Source organism: Sciurus vulgaris (genome assembly GCF_902686455.1).
Source record: "Sciurus vulgaris genome assembly, chromosome: 3".
NCBI lineage: Eukaryota > Metazoa > Chordata > Mammalia > Rodentia > Sciuridae > Sciurus > Sciurus vulgaris.
Genome location: NC_136463.1, coordinates 188142342 through 188159699, shown reverse-complemented (window position 1 = coordinate 188159699; position 17358 = coordinate 188142342). Strand labels below are relative to the sequence as shown.

Genomic DNA, 17358 nt, shown 5'->3' with positions numbered 1-17358 from the left:
AACAGACTCTTCGTATTAGCCAGACGCTTCTGTGATAGCTGATTGAGTGAGGTGGCAGCTGTCACCAAAATAGAAAAGGTTTTAGTTTTTGAAAATTATTTCCCTCTTGTGAAATAGTTGTAGTCTTTTGACTGTGTTGGTATAGAAATGGAATTTTTTTTTTTTTTCCATTTCTAAAATGAAATTACTAGTGAATAATACTTTTAACCTGTCTGGATTCTAACTTTTGCTAACCTGTTCTTAAACAGGACAAGGCGTGGTCTTGGAACGCTCCATCTTCAGTGACTTTGTCTTCCTGGAGGCGATGTACAACCAGGGCTTCATCCGCAAGCAGTGTGAGTCTGAGCCCTTGAGCTCCCGGGCATGCAGGCTCTGAGGTGCCCCCACGTGTCCAGGAGAGGCCATGACACGGGCCTGGGTGCTGCTGCGGAATGCGGTTCACAGGCAGGGGGGTGCTCGCTGAGCTGCCCTCCCCTCTTTCCTTGCACCTTTCCCTGTGGAACCAGAGTGGTGTCCCAGGCGCCTGTGCGCACACAGCTAGCCCACGGCCGCCACCCTCCACCAAAGCATCCCAGCTCTTGGGCAGCCCCACAGGACCCCTCTGTGTGCCCGTGGCCTGCAGGCCCACCTGTGCTGGGCACCCCAGTGCCTGTGTGCTTCCTGAGGCCTTGGGACATCTGGCTTCCCTGCATCTGCCCAGCAGTGCCTAGCGTGGTCACCGCAGTCCTTTCCCCTCTCTGACCTGTTGTGTGTCCATGTTTTCAGGGACAGTAGCATTGGGTAGTGGCGTTGACAGGAGGAGAAAGGAGCGATGACTTCCCGTGGAACAGAAGGCTGACTTGAGCCAGGGTGGGCTTGGAATGTCTGCAGGGAGTGTGTCAGGCAGGTCTTTGCCAAAGCCACGTGGTCAGTCTGTCCACTGCCCCCCTGTGCTGGCGTGGCAGGAGCAGGCAGGAAGGGGGAATCCGGAGGTCAGCGTAAGTGCGGTTGTTTGAAGCAGGAGAATGAGCGAGCACTGTTGCTTCTGGGGTCGAGGCCCCTGCTCTGGGTCTGTCCATGTCTGGACAGTCAGGGTCCTCCACCATTGTTCATGCAGCAGGAAGAGTGGGTGGAACCTTGCTTCTGACTGAGGGGCGAGCCTCTAGACGTGCCCAGTGGGTGTTCTGGACTGCCACTGTGTGACCAGCTCTGTCTTGGGGCTGGGGATATGGAGGGAAACCAGGGAAGACCCTCAGCCCTGGGGATGCGAAGGGCTTAGGCCAGCACAGTACAGGGTGGGCTGCAGTCTGTTGCCCAACGGCTCCTCAGTGTCCTCATGGTGCTATGGTGGGGCGCACACCAGAGATCTGGCCTGTGGGGAGACGGGGAGCTTCCTCCATAGTGGTCTCTGGTCCCTGTAGGGACAGGAGCCCTCCCAGGGGGCAGGATGGGGTGCTGTTGTGGAGCTGCACTGGAGTGGCAGGGCTGGCCCTGGGTCAGGGTCAGGACGCTTGCTGATGAGCTGTGGAACCACTGGAGGCTCTCAGGGTGGAGGGGTGTGGTCAGCTGTGTGTGAGGTGCGGCAGGCTTTTGTTTGGAGGTGCATTTGGTGAGGGGAGTAGACAGGTGCCCAGGGTGGAGGAGGCTGGAGGAGGCTGGAGCTGAGACAGGGAGGAGGGACACTGGCAGGCTGGTGGTCACCTCATGGTGCCAAGTGGGAGAGTGACAGTAGGCCTATGAGAGAAGAAGCAGGTGCAGCAGGCCAGAGGTGGGTTCCTATGTGAGCCTCTTGGGGGAGGCTCCCTCAGAGTGGCCAGGGGAGACACCTCAGGCAGCCAGCGCTGGCCCTGCAGACCTGAGGGCTGGGCTGGGCCGGAGGCAGTTTTGGGGCATCTGTGGAGTGGTGGTGAGGGCTGAGACCAGGCCTGGGTGCCCCGCAGGAGTGAGCTGGCTAAAGGGTGTGTGCCTTGTGAGGATGTGGGAGTCTCCTGAAAGGGGTGCTGACCAGTGGGGAGGGAGTGGACACTGACAGTGGGAAAGCCACACCTCCTCCAGGGTCCTTCTTCCTCCAGCTCGGTCCTCGCTGGCCTTGGCCAGGACCCATCCCGAGGTGACTCCAAAGTAAGTTTCCAGGAGGAGTGTTTTCTTTAAAGTGATATAATTGTCTCTCGGTGGTCCTTAGCAGGATCACCTGCTTGTGACTTCCGGAAGATCCCACCATGGGGTGAAGGTGGTTGCTTGGGTCCACACCCTGAGTGGGGTTTGCTGTGGCAGTTGTGATGCCCCTGGAGAGTGCTCTGAACAGCACAAGCTCTCCTTAGCATCATGGCCATCCTGTGGAGGCTGGCCCAGTGGGGTCCTTGCAGACGACTTGGTGGCCTTGTTCTCTCTGTGTTACTAACTATAGAGAAGACCAGGCTCTTACTGTGTTGCTCTGAATCCATACACACATAGCAGGCACACGTCAAGCCTTCCAGTTCAAGGAGCACCAAGATGGACAGTCTCGTGACTCCATTTTGCCCAGGAAGCAAGGTGGTGGTTACCTGCTGGCTCTGTCCTTTAGAGAGCTCTTAGGTCCAGCATAAATCCATGTTTTACCTTGTCTGAGCTGCCTGCAACTAACTCTGCACCTGATGGTTCCAGTGTGTGGACGTGGGGTGCAAGGGATGCAGGCTTCGTGGGCTGCTGTGTGCCTGCCTGGGCCCCTGGCGGGCTGTGCGCCCACAAGGGTGTGCTCAGTGGCTTCGACTGACTTATGGGTGTGCGGTTGGCACAAGGCCCTGAGGACGGCGTGAGCTTTGCCTTTTATTCAAGGAGGGTGTGTGCAGAGGCCTGTCGGGGCCAGTGACGATGGCCTGCCTCTCGTGCCAGGTGTGCACCACTACAACGAAGTGAAGAAGATCACGGCCTGCGAGTACCTGCCTCCCCACGTGGTGATCTACATCGACATGCCTGTGCCAGAAGTCCAGAGTCGGATCCAGAAGAAAGGAGACGTAGGTGGGCCTGTGGGGGGCCATGCCGCTCCTCCAGAGGCCACGTGGGACTCTGTGTCCTAGGAGTCCTCATTGGGGTGCCCGACACGACACCTACAGGGTACCGCTGAGGGAAGGCACCTGTGTGTGGGGGGCCTGGGCTCAGCCTGGCGCTCCCAGCGCTGCCCAGGCCACGGTTGTTCCTGGGCTGCCCAGGCTGTCCCTTGAGGAGGGAAGGCCTGCTGAGTGCCTCCTTTCATTCGCCTCTTGACTCGAGCCCCTCCCTCTTCGACCTCCTTTCTGGCTCTAGAGGAGTAGAATGGTTGCGCTCTGTTCCTTGGGCTGGGTCTCAGGCGGCTCCCAGTAGCCCTGCAGGCAGGGTGGAGGGTGTGAGGTTGGCGCGTGTCATCCTCACAGCAGTCTGGACAGGGCTGCAGTTGTTCTGTGGAGGGACATGTGGGTGCTCAGCGAGTCCCTTCCGAATGACAGGCTCCTGTGGGCAGTGGAGGCTTCCGTGTCCTTTGCTGCCCCCCGGGCGGCTCCAAGAGACTGACTGACCTCAGTTCAAGCACCTGTGAGACTTGCACCATCCTTGCACATCCCTCTCTGTGCCTCAGGTTGCTCCTAGTGCGATCAGTGATTTAGACTCAGGGATATTCCCTCAGGTGACAAAAGGCAGCAACTGCAAATTTAAAATATTTAATTGTTTGCCAGTGTAATAATTTTTGACACTCCCCCCCCCCCGACATTTATTAAGAAAATCTAGGGCATATATTCCAAATTCTCTAGATAACTATTTTGTTGTCTTAGACAATAATATTTTAGAAATAATTCTAAAGTCCAAATTAGAGAGACCAGTTTTTTCCCAAGTAAAGTTTTAGATGAATGTTGTCACCAACTGAAATGACCATGAGGGAGACACAGAGACACGGTGCAAGAGAGATGGTAGCGGAGGTGCGTGTGCCTGCTCCCGGTCCAGGCTGTGCCTGCACCTGGGCCTTGGGAATACCTGAGGGAGCACAAGACGTCCCTGCTCTGCTCCAGGACAGCTGCATCACTGGTCACTGGGTGAAGGGTTGGCCTTTGTGGGTCACATTGCTGTGGTGTTTCTAGTGCAGAGGGGGCTGTTTTTGATCAGGCTACATGTGATCTTATTTCACCTTGGGCCGTGCGTGGCCAGTGAGGACCTGGTGAAGGCCTGTGACTCCCGCTCCTGCGGTGCTGGGCGCCTCCTGCAGGCTGGTGCTGGGAGCTCGCCTGTCCTGAGCTGGGTCCTTGCTGGAACAATGCCCAGTTACAGCAGCTTTGCTGAGGGACTGGCCCCTTCGTTGAGAGCCATGAAGATGCTGTGTCGTGTGGTCCCTGGGCCTGTCTTGGTTCTGAGCTGCAGGCCCTCCAGAGATGCTCCAGGGTGGTCTTATTTTTATTTTTTTAAAACAGCTTTAGTGAAGTATAATTTATACTTCTTAAAATTCACCCAATTTAAGGTATAACTCAATGATTCTTAGGAAAGTCACCAAATCATGACAACTACACCAACAGCTAGTTCTAGGATATTTTTTATCATTTGTTAAGTCAAAACAGTAGGACTGATCCTTTCTCTTCTCCCACGACAAGCATTTCGGAGCACCCCTGCACTGGACAACCAGGTGTGGGCAGGGGGGCTGGTCCCTCCCTCCATGGCTTGTGCTCCCCTGCAGAGGCCCTTGGTAGCAGGATGTGAGTGAGCAGTGTGTGTCAGGTAGGAGCACAGGCACAAAAAGACACAAGTGCAGAAAGATAACAGCTTAGCCCTTGGAGTTGCCACATAGCAGGGCATTTCATTCAAGAATTAACATAATTGACTTCAGATGATAATGGAGGTGAGAGATGGAGAGTGTGGGGGTGGTAGAGAAGGGGAGGGGTGGAGAGATGAAGAGAGGAGGATGCTGAGGGCAGACTGGGGAGAGGCGAGCGGCCCCCATGGTGCCCATGACCTGTTGCCTGTGCCTGGGTCCAGGTGCAGCAGGACAGGCAGCAGCGGAGCCTGTAAGAGAGGCTCCCAGGGCCTGTGCAGCCTAGGTGTTCACTGCAGTCAGGAATAATCCAGCTGGTGCTGGGCCTTTTCCCTGCCCCTCAGTCCCTGCAGGGCTCAGCCTGTTAGAAGGGAGCCACACCATTCTGTGGTTTGCATTGTGCACATGCACAGGTACAGATCAATGTCAGAATGTTCACTATGTGATTGTTCTTCTTTTGTGCAGCCACATGAAATGAAGATCACCTCTGCCTATCTCCAGGACATCGAGAATGCTTATAAGAAAACCTTCCTCCCCGAGATGAGGTGAGCCAAGCACGGGACTGGGGATCTAAAGGGCTTCTCTTAGGAACACCCTATGGAATTGGACTACTTCACATGAAATTGCAATAATTCTGTCACAAGTAGGTCATAGTCTAAGATTTCTAAGTTATTTGTGCTTTAGAATCTGAAGGTGTTTCGCAGCAGGGGTGGTTGTGGCTTTTCTGGCTGAAGAGGGCTCAGCATTCCGTCACGCTGGGCAGTGACAGCGCTCCAGCGGGCCTCTTGGTCTGGCTTGCCTGATGGCCTGCCATCTGCACAGCTGCTCTGGCTGCTCTGGGGGCTGGCAGAGGCAGTTATTCATTGGACGAGGCCCATATCCGTCACTGTGGGTTTTCAGTCATCCCCGCAGGGCAGACAGGCTGCTAGGTGGTCAGTGTGATCTGGGAGAGGGTGTACGTGCTGGCAGCAGTGAACCGTGCCCCTTCTTTCTGAGACCAAGTTGAGCTGATTTTCCAGTGTTCCCATGAAGGACTGAGGACCAAGGGAACTGGGCGTGGCTTGGTCTGGTTCTTTGTGGGTTCCTCTGTGCTTGGATTCTGAGGTCCAGCCGCTTAGGTATTCTGCATTCCCCTGCTGCCCGTTGCTCTTGGTGCCTGTCTAGTGAGGCCCTGGCCATGCTGTCCCCTCCCATAACCAGAGCTGCAGCTAGTGTGGGAATGGCAGCAGTGGCCCATGCCCCTGCTGTCTGTCAACTGTGGCTGCCATCTCACGCCTCCGGCATCACAGTCGGGAGCAAAGCCAAGACTCAGACCAGCAGTTACGGCCTCAGGCCAGGCACGTTGCTGCTGCTTTGCCGCGCTGCAGGACCCCCAGCCTGGAGCCTGGTTCGGGGCAGGGAGTGTTGGTGGAGCGGAGATCTGCGTGCTGCCACCTGGGGAGGCTCTCCCTGAACTCGCTCGCTTTTTCCTGCAGTGAGAAGTGCGAGGTTTTGGTCTACAGTGCACAGGAAGCTGAGGATGCAGAAAAGGTGAGGCAGCGTTGACGCCTGGTGAGTGCCTGCGTGAGAGTCACAGGGGAGGGTCTCAGTCATGCACCAAAAGCCATCCCACTGGCTTTAGGAACAGCAGGGTTTCAGGATCCAGAAGCAGCACCCAGCAGCCCATCACCTCCCCTGGCTGTGGCATTTTGATTTTTAAAAAAATAACTTTGTGATCTTAAAATTATGGACAGTGAAGATGCAGAGAACCTTGTTGCCAGCTTCAACATTTGTGTCAAACACTTGGCGAGGTTGAAAGCTGCGTTCATCCTGCACAGTCACAGGTCGCGGCGTCCCCAGGTCTGCACTGGTGTGCTCCCTGTCAGTCTGAGTGGTTTTCAGGGACTTAATAGTGTGAAACTTTAGAAAAAGACTCATCCAGAATGTTATGGTTTGGATGTGAAGTGTCCCCCAAAAACTCACATGCGAGACACTGCAGGAAGGTTCAGAGGAGAAATGACTGGGTTGTGAGAGTCTTAACCAGTCAGTGAATTGATCCCTGATAGGATTGATTGAAGTGGTGGGTGTGGCTCTGGGGTATATTTTTCATGTCTAGAGAGTGGAGTCTCTGCTTCCTGATGTTGCAAGCTGCTTCCCTCTGCCACGTTCTTCCTCCATGGTGTCCTGGCTCACCTCGAGCCCTGAGTAATGGAGCCAGCCTTCTAGACTGAGACCTCTGAAACTGTGAGCCCTCAAACCTTTCGTCCTCTATAATTGTGCTGATCAGTTCATTTAGTCATAGTCATCAAAAAACTGACTAAAACACAGGACACTTGCCTCCCAAATACAAAACCACTCTGCACACGCAGTCATGAGAGCACTGTGTGGCGAGGAGGTGCTCACAAGTAGAGCTCAGGGACAGGGCCACTTAGTTGGGCAAAGCCAGTTCCTTAAAGGTAAGAAAAAACGAAGGAGAGGAAGACAGGTTAGTTTTTAAATGGTCTTGAAGCATTTGAGCACCCGTTTGGTGAGGAACAGAGGTTCTGTGTCCTGCGTTCTGTGTTACACATAAATTACAAAGAGAGGCAGTTCTGGGGTCACATGCAGGCTACAGACTTGTCCATCCTGGCAGAAGGAGCCGGCAGAGCAGACACCTTGAGAGCAGCCCCGCCTGGGTTCCTTTCCATGTGAGAGGGCAGGGAAGGGGCCAGGTAGCTCTGCCCTGGGAGCAGTGGCCCCTTAGAGATGAAGTCTCTGTTCTAGCAGCTCTGCTACTGGGACAGGGAATCTTGCTTCCTTCCCTGTGCCTTGTTTTCATAATGCAATGTGTATGCTTTAGGTTACTCTAGACTGTGTTAGAATATTTCAGGGGCATACATCTTGGAAGAGTAATACTTCTTATCTCTAAGACTGCATTGTTATTTAAGGCCATTATTAAATGTACTTAAAGTCTGTTCTTCTTTTCTTTGTAGTACTGGGGATTGAACCCAAGGGTGCTCTACCACTGGGCTACACCCCAGCCTTTTTTAAATATTGAGACAGGGTTTCACTAAATTGCTGAGTTTGACCTTGAAATTGCAATCCTCCTGCCCCAGCCTCCTGTGTAGCTGGGATTTCAGGCGTGTGCCACCACACTTAATAGTGTTCCCCAGTTAGGCACGTTTTGGGAGATAATGGCATGGAAAGATTGCTGTAGAAAGATTGCCCATCAGGGAGGTGGTCTGGGGCAGGGGACAGATGGCAGTGCCCTCTGGGAGTGATGTGGGTTTTTCTGTCACTTTGTGAGTTAGCCTTGCCTTCCAGAATGAGCTTACATGGGGCGAAGTGAGGGGTCTGTCACAAGGGCGAGCTTTTCCCCTGGCCTGTTCTCCTCTCTGCTGCCCCTTGTCCCTGCCTGTGAGGTGACTCTTGCACACCTTGACCTGGGTGTCGGGGGTGGGCCCTCCTGAAGGGTGCCCCCCGTGCATTCTCTTGAGCTTCATGGTGCCACTCTTGTGACAGATGTGTGTAGTTGAGAGCGTGGGCTGTGTTTGGACTTCTGAAGTGGGGCTCTCTGTTTCAACTGGACTTTCTCTCTTAGGTGGTAGAAGACATCGAGTACCTCAAGTACGACAAAGGGCCGTGGCTCAGCCAGGACGACCGCACCTTCCACAACCTGCGCATGCTGTGAGTGTCTCGAGCAGGAGCAGAGCCGCCTGTGAAGGGCCGGGCTGGGTCTGCTCGCCTGCTGTAGAACCCCAGAGAACTCTGAAATGATCAAGGTCAGGGGCAGGTGTTGATGGCACCAGCCAGCACTGAGTGCATCTATTTCCTTTCTCCTTCCAAGCAGTCCTTGACTGCCCAGTCGGGCAGTTACTTTTTGGCTCCTGTTATTAATTTAGCAAATATTTTGCTTCCACTGTGTTAGACACTGTTCCAGATTTAAAAGACATGGTGTCAATGCAGGGGTGTACTCTGTGGGGAGCAGAGTAAACCTCCGGGTTGGGTCCTGAGTTACAGGAGCCCTGAGCTTAGGAGTGGAGCCCTGTGGAGCCCCCTCCTCGAGAGGCTTGAACAGAGCCAGGATTAGGTCCTGCACGTTGGCCAGAGCCAGGGGGCAGCATGTGGAGAGGCTCTGAGATGGGAGCGTGCTGGGGGTGCCCAGCAGTGAGACCAGAGTGGGAGCTGGTGAGTCCTGCCACCACTCGCCTCCCCTACTGGCCTCCTGTGGTGGTCAGCACTTGCTGGGGCTCCCACTTGCTCCTTGCATGGGCCACACTGTTCCTGCCACACAGAGTCCACTCCTGCAGCTCTTTGGAGGAGATCTCATGGCACTGAGCCTCTCACCAGCTCGCAACTGTCTTCACAGCCTTGGTCACAGCCATGCTCTGCCTCTGTGGGTGTGGACTCCAGGCTGCAGGAGGCTTGTCTGTTGCACCCAGGGCTTGGCACAAGCGTCCAGAAGCACGCCCACGAGGGAGACCTGCAGCGAGTTGTTTTCATCTGTGTTAGCACCAAAATCCTGCAAAACTCAGAAATGATGTAAAGAAGAGTGCTGTTAATCTTGATCCCTTATAAGTCAGAAAACGTGAATAGTTAAAGGTCTTTAACTCACGGCAGTGGAGGAAACGTGGTATTTGGTGTCTGCCTTTTGTTTCAAGTCCTGACTGCCACCTGGCCCCATCTGTCCTGGGCTGTCTCTGGCCACTGCCCAAGAACACATTGTCAGGGACCTTGCCCTTCAGAACAGCAGCCTCAGTCCCTTTGCCTCTCCTGGGCCTGTCTGGGACAGGGATGGCCTTGGTGCATGGCTCTCTCACCTCGACCTTAGCAGGAAGTGACAGTGGCTGCAGAGGTGGTCTGGCCTGGTGGCACACCTCAGTGCTGCTGGTGTCCTTGGCCCTTGATCTTGATTGTAGGAGCAGGATTAGTGGGAGGTGAGTGCAACAGTCACCTCCAGAGGAACAGTGACACACGGCGCATGAAACTGAGGGCCCTGATCCAGGCAGGGCCGAATGGGTGTGTGGTTCACTTGGGCTTCCCCTCAGTGTCTCTGGTGCAGGTCGCAGGCAGGCAGTCCGCTGAGTTCCTTAACTCCCAGCACCATGGTTAACTAGTGTTTGCAAGTTCGAGTCGAGTTGAATCCTGGGTGTTCTTGAGAGCTCGTTGGGGGTTCTAGCAGGGGAGCGCATCTATTCACACACCCTCGCCTGAGGACTGGGGAGGGCCATCCGCTTCGACCGAGCGTGGAGCTTTGGGAGATACCTACGTGGAGTGGTGAGGGAGGAAGGGGACACCTGGCCAGCCAGATCAGCTGAATCAACCCTGCGATCAGTGGGGCGACGTGTCGCAGCGACTTCACCCTCACATCTGTCATGTGTGTTCTTAACCGTTCCTTAAAACCCGCTTCCTAGTTAGCTGGAGTCAAGCATGGCTGGCGTGGCGGAGGCTGCAGGCGAGCTGATGGGTCATGTCCACACTAGACTGTGGCCTTGGGAAATGCCACTTTGTCACAGGAGATTGGGGAGCAAAAGTGCCAAACTTCGATTCTTGTGCCCTAACAAAGGGAAATTTAAAGTCAGGTGCATGAAGTCATGCAGGTGAGCTTTATTATGCGGGAAAGTAAAGTGAGGCTCCAGCAGAGAGCACTCCAGAGGCTGGGTCTGCTCCGAGCGGAGAATCACAAAGGAACAATGCTGCTTCCATACCTGCCGCTGTCTGGCAGCCTTCCCAGTCTTCCCTCAGATTGGGTGGGGAGTTGAGCCTCGCTGGTCCTCTCCTGGGCTGTTCCTGTGCGGGGGCTACTTGCACACGTTGTTTGATGCCGGGGTCAGCAGTGGGGCAGACTTGATGTTAGTGCACCTGAGAGATTGAAGAAATGGGCCTTCTGAGGTTCACAGAGAAACCTGGCCATCAGTCCAACCTTATAGTGACCTCAGTGGACCCTGCCAGGAGCGGGCTCCGTTGGCTGCTCCCTCTTGGATTTCCTGGTTGGTGCCCTGTTGCACCTGTCGGTTCCCCGGGTTAGCGCACCTGCTCCTGTGCTGTGCTTACTGAGGGAATTAAAAGAAACCATGACCCTGCCGTGTTACTGGGTCATCAGTGACCACTACCTAACAGCTCGGCCTGTGGTGCCTTGGCATTTTCATCTGTAAAACTTTGGCACTGAAGTAGAAGGCTAAGCTGTATTTTCTGAAGAGAAAACAAATGCAACTAAGTATGGGTTTTGTGTGCAGTCCTTTCCATGTATCCACTGCCCTACAAAACTGTTAAACTAAGTTAGCGTAGCTTGCTGACATGATTGACCGTCTGGAAAGTTGTCTTAAAAAATCGAGTCTATTTCCCATTAAAAAATAAAACCTACCTCCATGTCCTTCTGAGCTGCTCCTGGGATCTGTGTCCAGCCAAAAGGCCAGGGATGCAGCTCAGTGGTAGGGCACGCTGGGGTCCATCCCCAGTGCAAGCGACAGTAATACAGGACCACTTGGAAGGTTAGACGGCATCTATCTCGATGCCCGTTGAGCCAGTGGGCTGCGACTGTCCTGGTGGCCCTCGTGTGTTGTGTGTCCCACGGTGGAGCTTCAGGGTGTCCTCAGGTTTCTTGGGCCGCAACTGTCCAGGTGGCCCTTGTGTGTTGTGTGTCCCACGGTGGAGCTGCAGGGTGTCCTCGGGTTTCGTTAGCATTTTCGTTCTTCAATACTTGGCTTGGTTTCTCTTTGTAAGTTTGTTTCCCTTGGACATTGCTTGTCTCCCTCTCTGGAATGTGAGTACCTTTGGCCAGGAACTTTTCTCACAGGTCCAGTCCAGTGTCCAGGGGCCTCCAGAACAAGGTGCCCTCAGATGGTGCCCGAGCAGCTGTGCTGCCCCGTGCTCACTTGCTGCTGTCCAGTGAGCGACTGATGGCCTGAGCTTCTCAGAGCGCAGTCCCTGCCCAGCTGCTGGGCACCCCACTCATTTCCCACAGGTCTTTGTGGCCTCGCTCAGACCCCTGGATTCTGAGTGCCCTTCGTGGCTGTCCACGCCGCATGTGGCCATGAAGTGGCAGACGGACGGCGTCCTTGCCTGCGTGCTCCTTCCCCACAGCACCACCTCCAGTCCTCACGCCTTGTTTGGAGTTAAGTGGGGGCTTATTGCCACGCCAGCCTGTTACTGTTCGTGAGCTGTGAGCTTTCATTAGGGTAAGAGAATACTTACCTGGCTGACAGAGCACCTGGGACCTGAGGTTCATGGGTGGAGGGTCCAGGCCGCACCTGGTGGAGGAGAGAAGACAAGAACTGCCTCGCTCACTCAGGGTCCAGGCTCCCAGAGGGCAGCGTGAACCAGGGCTGGGGTGAGGCACAGGCGTGCAGGCAGACCCATTCCTAATCAGGAGCTGGCCCAGTCTGAGGCAGTGGCCAGGACGGGTCCTGTGGCTCTGACAGTCTTCTGGATGCTTCTCCGACACTTGCTTTATATCCTCTTGTAGTAGCTGAGCATTTCCTTGTTTTACTGAATATTCAAGAATCCAACTCTTGTAATGGATTCCCCTCTTGCACTGACCGAGGTGGGTTGGTGGGCACACCTGGCCTGCGGGCCAGATCTAGCCTCGCTGCACAGAGCGAGCCTTCTGTTTTCAGGAGGTAAGAGAAGTGTTTTGCAAGGGACTGTGTGGCCTCAGCTTAGCGTTTTCTCTCTGGCCCTTCACAGGAAATGTTTGCTGCTCTCTGAGATGTAGGAGAGCCTGCCACTTCTTTGATATCTTTCTGAGTATTTCTATTTCTTCATGTTCACAGCATAGTAATGAATATGCACAGTTTTAGTTCAATTCCAGGTTACTTTCTTAAGGTACCAAGGCGGTTACCCAGTCAGATTGTGCAAACATGATTCATGGCTTGATTTTTCACAAGAGTCTTCTTCAGAAGCTGTGTACCAGGTTGTGTGCTGGTACCTGTCTTCAAAGTGTTGCATGGGGCAGGACGATCAAGCAGGAAGCAGCCCAACCCGAGGCTGCATTACCCAGGGAGCACCCGCTCAGCCTGTGTCTGACGGCACGGCACTTCTGAGTCCCTGTCCCCTGGCCTCTCGGACACCAGGCGCGGCTGGCTCATCTTGCCTTCTGTTTCCAGGCTGCTGACACTGGCTCTGGTCTCTTTTCCTTGCCTCCTCTGGACCCTGCTGCCCTTCTCTGCAGCTTCCCAGGTGGGGTGCAGGCAGCTGGAGCTGGTGCTGTGGGCCACTCAGAGCCACACAGCTGCATCTCACCAAGTCCCACAAGCTGCATTTTGATTTTCCCGTAGTTCAAGAACTGTGTTGCGGAGCCTCTGCGCCGTGAGGGACTGCCCAGCCGCTCTGTGGTCGAGGTCTGGTTTAATTCCGGCGTGACCTGTGAGCCTGCTGGACCTGGTGTGTCTTCTTCCCCTCCTTTGTTCGGGTGTTCTGTGGTCTGGCTCAGAGAGCAGGGCTGGAGCCACTGGTGCTGGAGCCTGTGACCCCCGCCCGCCCTTGGCCACCAGCCTGGCCACTCCCCATCACAAGCTGCATTTGAGTGGCGCTCTGCCTCCTGCTCCTGCTGCTGTGGTCCTCCTGCCTACCCAGTGCACCCCTCCACCAGGCTAGTTTCCAGCACAGATGTCACAGGACCTATTTCTTCTTACCAGAAGAGTCCTTGGTGGCTTGTCTTTGGCTGTAGATCCAGGTTCCATTTTCTAGAGCTGACACAGAGCCTGAGGCGTCTGCCCGGCTGGGCCACCTGCACCCAGCAGACCCGGAGTCTGCCTGTCTCACCCCACTGCCCGGGGATGGCTTGCCCGTCCTGGCACGATTCAAGGCTCCCGTGCGGAGTGTGTACGCCCCGGGCTAGTGCTGACTGCCGCCCGCAGCCACAGCCCCAGGTGTCCGGCTTTCCCTCCCACTGACATTCCATATCACTCCCTAAAAGTCATCTGAAGTGCATGTTGGTCTCCATTCTGTAACCGTGTCTGAGGCTCGCGTCCTGAAAGCAGAATTTTGGTAGCTATTGGTCATCTGCTCATCAGAGCAGAGAGGGGTCCTGGAACTCCCCGTTGCATGAACCCCACCTAGTGAGGGTCCTGGTTCAGCTTCCTGTGGTGGTGCCTTCTTTTCTCTGTGTTCTGTCCTCCCGTGACGTCTCATAACACTTCGCAGTGGTCCTTGTCTTTATTTTCTCGTGATTACCATTTCTTAGGTGGAAATCATGGCCAGTGTTCTGAGATGATCGTCCTGAACAAGCTATTTACCAGTTACTCTTTGTCCAGAGCCTGACCGAACGACTGGTCCAGGGTGCCTCTGTGTGTGTCGTGCATGTTGTGTGTGTGTGTGCGCACACACTGAGCGACAGCAGCTAGCTTTGGTCTTGCTGGCCCTGTGTCCCCTCTGGTCCTCAACTGGCACCTGCCTAGTTGGATTGGCTTGTGAGTGGCGTGGGTCCAGTGGGACGCCCTGGGGTGCGGCCTCTGCCCGATTGCCCTGCTTCCCAGAGCCCCAGGCTTGCCAGCGTGGGTCCCCTGCAGAGGCTTCAGGTCCTCAGCGTCTCTCTAGGGAACACTGAGCATCAGGGGAACGAGCAGGCTGGGGACCCAGGAAAAAGTGGACTCTGATGATTGGGACCCAGTTAGGCAGAAGCTCTGACTGTCCGTCTTACTCTCTGTCTTCCAGCCTCGCCCTTCTGGTTTGATAATGGCACATCACACTCGTGCGTTTCACCTTTTTACTTGGACACCTTGGCCTGTGTCCAGGGGTCATTGTCAGATTTGGGTCTTCACATACACGCGTGCTCTGTGCTTCCGTCACTGTTTTTCTTCTGAGTCTTTGGTCCTTGCTGGAACCTGCAGGCGGGTGAGCACAGCTCTGGCTCGGTGGAGCTGTGCCCTGGCCCTTCCCGTCATCCTGAAACTCGTGCCCGAGCCACCCAGCAGGGCCGCGTGGGGCTCTCCTGACCCTCAGCACGCTGTGGGCGCAATCGCTGGGAGGTTCAGGGCTGTATGTGAACCGTCATTCTGCCAAATTGAACGCAGCTGGCACTGTGGCTCTGAATCCCCCATGTTCCCAGGCCATCAAGTCCTTCCAGTCAGGGTTTTCAGCTGTGGAGACCAGATCAGCCCCTAATCACCGTGATGTTTGTTCATGTTTGTGTGAACGTCATTCGTAGTCAAATCTTTTATTGGAAGATCGCTTTAGAAAGTCACGCAGTAGCAGGTGTAGGAGATTCTGTCTGTTGTGAACAGTGAGGGGCTGTGTGCCTACCTGCCTCTGACAGTGGGCACAGCTGGAAGCCCAAGGAGCTGGAAGGGCAGGGCTAGGGCTGCGTCCTGTGCTATATGGGTGCCTGTCACATCCACTTTGCATTTCTGACCACAGAGCAGCAGCCTTGCAGAACACAGCTGCTTTGTGCCCTTGCAGACTTCCCAACTCGCTTGCCTGAGTTTTTAAAAATATTTGACCTTTTGGCAGGTAAAATTAATTGATATTAAAACTGAGAAAGCCATCTTATCTCTGAGTGTGCACATTGTAGCCATTTACCCAGCCAAGAGGAGCCCCATGTGAACCCCTAGGGACACCAGCAGGCACACCGTCTGGCACTGGCCATTGGGTCAGGGACTGCATGTGAGTGAGGACACTTGGGACCTGCCTGCTGGCCACATGTGCCAGCGTGCTGCTGCCACAGATCTCGGCCCTCTGTCGCAGGGGACCTGCTACTGTCTCTGCCATGGGAACCAGTCCTGGGGTTCATAAGGTGGGCCTGGGCCACTCTCCCAGGGCCCAGCCAGGGTGGGTGTGTTCAGTCTCCACTTGAACTGTTCTTCCCTGCTTTTGTTCCTCTCCATGCAAAAGTGGCTGTTGGAAATAATGACGCTTTCTGTTTGAAGCCTGTAGGAGAGGACTTCAAGTGTAGTGGTTGTGTTCAGACTAAATTTAATTTAAAATAAGCAGATTATAACAGAATGTAAATACTTTAGCATTCAGCAAAATTATATGGTAAAACAAGGAGTCTTCTACGGTTTAGGTTTATTGATGCCAAGAAAAGTGGTGGTGTCTCAGCTGCACCACAGGGTCCCTGTGCTCCAGCTGCACGCAGCCTGGACGTGACCTGCACAGCCCACACACGGAGCCTGGCGAACAGCAGGGCTCCAACCCCCAGGTCCTCCCCACGACACACACCGTGCAGAGCATGTCTGGCTGCCCTGTGCACAAAGCACACTGTGGCTCCTTTTTAATGTTTCCACAAGACCATCATCTGCCAGCACTGAGACTTGAGAGGCTCCCTGGGTTCTGGGGGTGACACGGGCTCAGTGGTCTCTGGGATAGAGGCTGTGCCTGGGACGCTGCATGGGAAAGAACAGCGTGTGGCGAGTGCACGAGCTTTTATACAGAGGCTTTAAAAAGCCGTTGCCTTAAGGCAGTGAGCGCCTGTTCTCTGGTGCTTATTTTGATGGCTTGGCATGATGCGTATTGTCTTGTCTTTCAGGGTTCAGGACAAGTTGGAGGTGCTGAATTACACGACCATCCCTATCTATCTCCCAGAAATCACAATTGGAGCACATCAGAGTGACCGGGTCTTCCGTGCATTCAGAGAGGTGAGAGTGGAAGCCCAAGAGTCTAGCAAGGCTGGGGCCTCTTAGCAGCAGACACTGCATCTCTGAAAAGTGGGCTGCTCCTTTCCCTGTCTGCACGTCCACCCATGGGGCCCTCGAATGGGGCAGCAACAGTCATGTTCTTCTGGGTGGCCCAGGCCACCTGCCAGGCAGTTACCTTGATGAACACATGTCCTCTGTTCTTGTGCCACTGTCTCCACTTCTCTGTCACCTGACTCTCAAGTACGCCTATAAATCATGAGGCTCGGGTTTCTACAGAAGGGCCTCCAGCCAGGTGGGAAGCCCTGGGCCTGACAGTGGGGACAGAAGCTGACCATCTCGCTCATCCTTGTCTCTGATTTCCGTGCCTTTGAGTGAATCATTTGCTCTCATATTGTTAGGGAGAATCACTTCCAGCCAGACTCAGGTAAGGGAGGGAACAGGAGCCAGCAGGAGGGCTGCAGCCTGCACTGAGCAGCCCCGTGGCCAGGGATGGGAAGACCGCCCTGTCCCTCGTCTGCTGCAGGTTTTCGCCTCTGGCAGTGTGTGCATCATCATGCTGGGGTCTGTGCTCTTAGCTGAGCAGGGGACCCGTGATGAGTTTGATTTCAAGTGGATGCTGCAGGTCCCCCGAGGCAGAGGATGTGCGTTGCCTTCTCCTTCCTTCCTCACTTGAGGTGCTTACTTGGCGCATGCTCGCTCTGTGTGTGTGTGTGTGTGTTTTTTTACTGGGGAGTGAACTCACGAACCCAGGACCTGGTACATGCCAGGCAAGTGCTCTACCACTGATACATTCCTAGCTCGTTGTCTTCTTTTACGTAAGTTCTTTGAGTTGTTCTGAAGTGACTTTTTTCCAGTGTAGACTTGGGGAAACGCAGCCCTGCAGAGCTCACCTGCACCCCTTGGCCTCGGCACTGCTGCCACTGCCCTGGCGCCCTTCAAGTGCACCTATGCCTCTCCTGAGCAGCTCCTCAGTGTGCATGGCTCAGTGTCAGCCGCCTGCTGCCCCCATGCAGCGAGGAGAAGCTGCGGCCACCACTGCTGGACTCGCCTGCCCTTGGTTCTCTCAGGTCCTGTTTCACTTACTTGTGGGCTGTTACTGGG

General features: G+C 54.8%; 1 protein-coding gene across 3 annotated transcripts in view; it reads left to right on the top strand.

Moving 5' to 3' along the window:
- The window catches only part of NDUFA10 (NADH:ubiquinone oxidoreductase subunit A10), a 49019-nt gene that overhangs the window by 7528 nt on the left and 24133 nt on the right, over positions 1–17358 (top strand). For 2 of the 3 annotated variants that reach the window (XM_079133943.1, XM_079133942.1), the window contains exons 4-9: positions 249–335; positions 2851–2972; positions 5192–5271; positions 6202–6256; positions 8286–8371; positions 16149–16257. In XM_079133943.1, the coding sequence (XP_078990069.1) occupies positions 249–335; positions 2851–2972; positions 5192–5271; positions 6202–6256; positions 8286–8371; positions 16149–16257 (539 nt within the window). The remainder of the gene's footprint in view (positions 1–248; positions 336–2850; positions 2973–5191; positions 5272–6201; positions 6257–8285; positions 8372–16148; positions 16258–17358) is intronic. The other variant, XM_079133944.1, reaches the window with a different exon arrangement.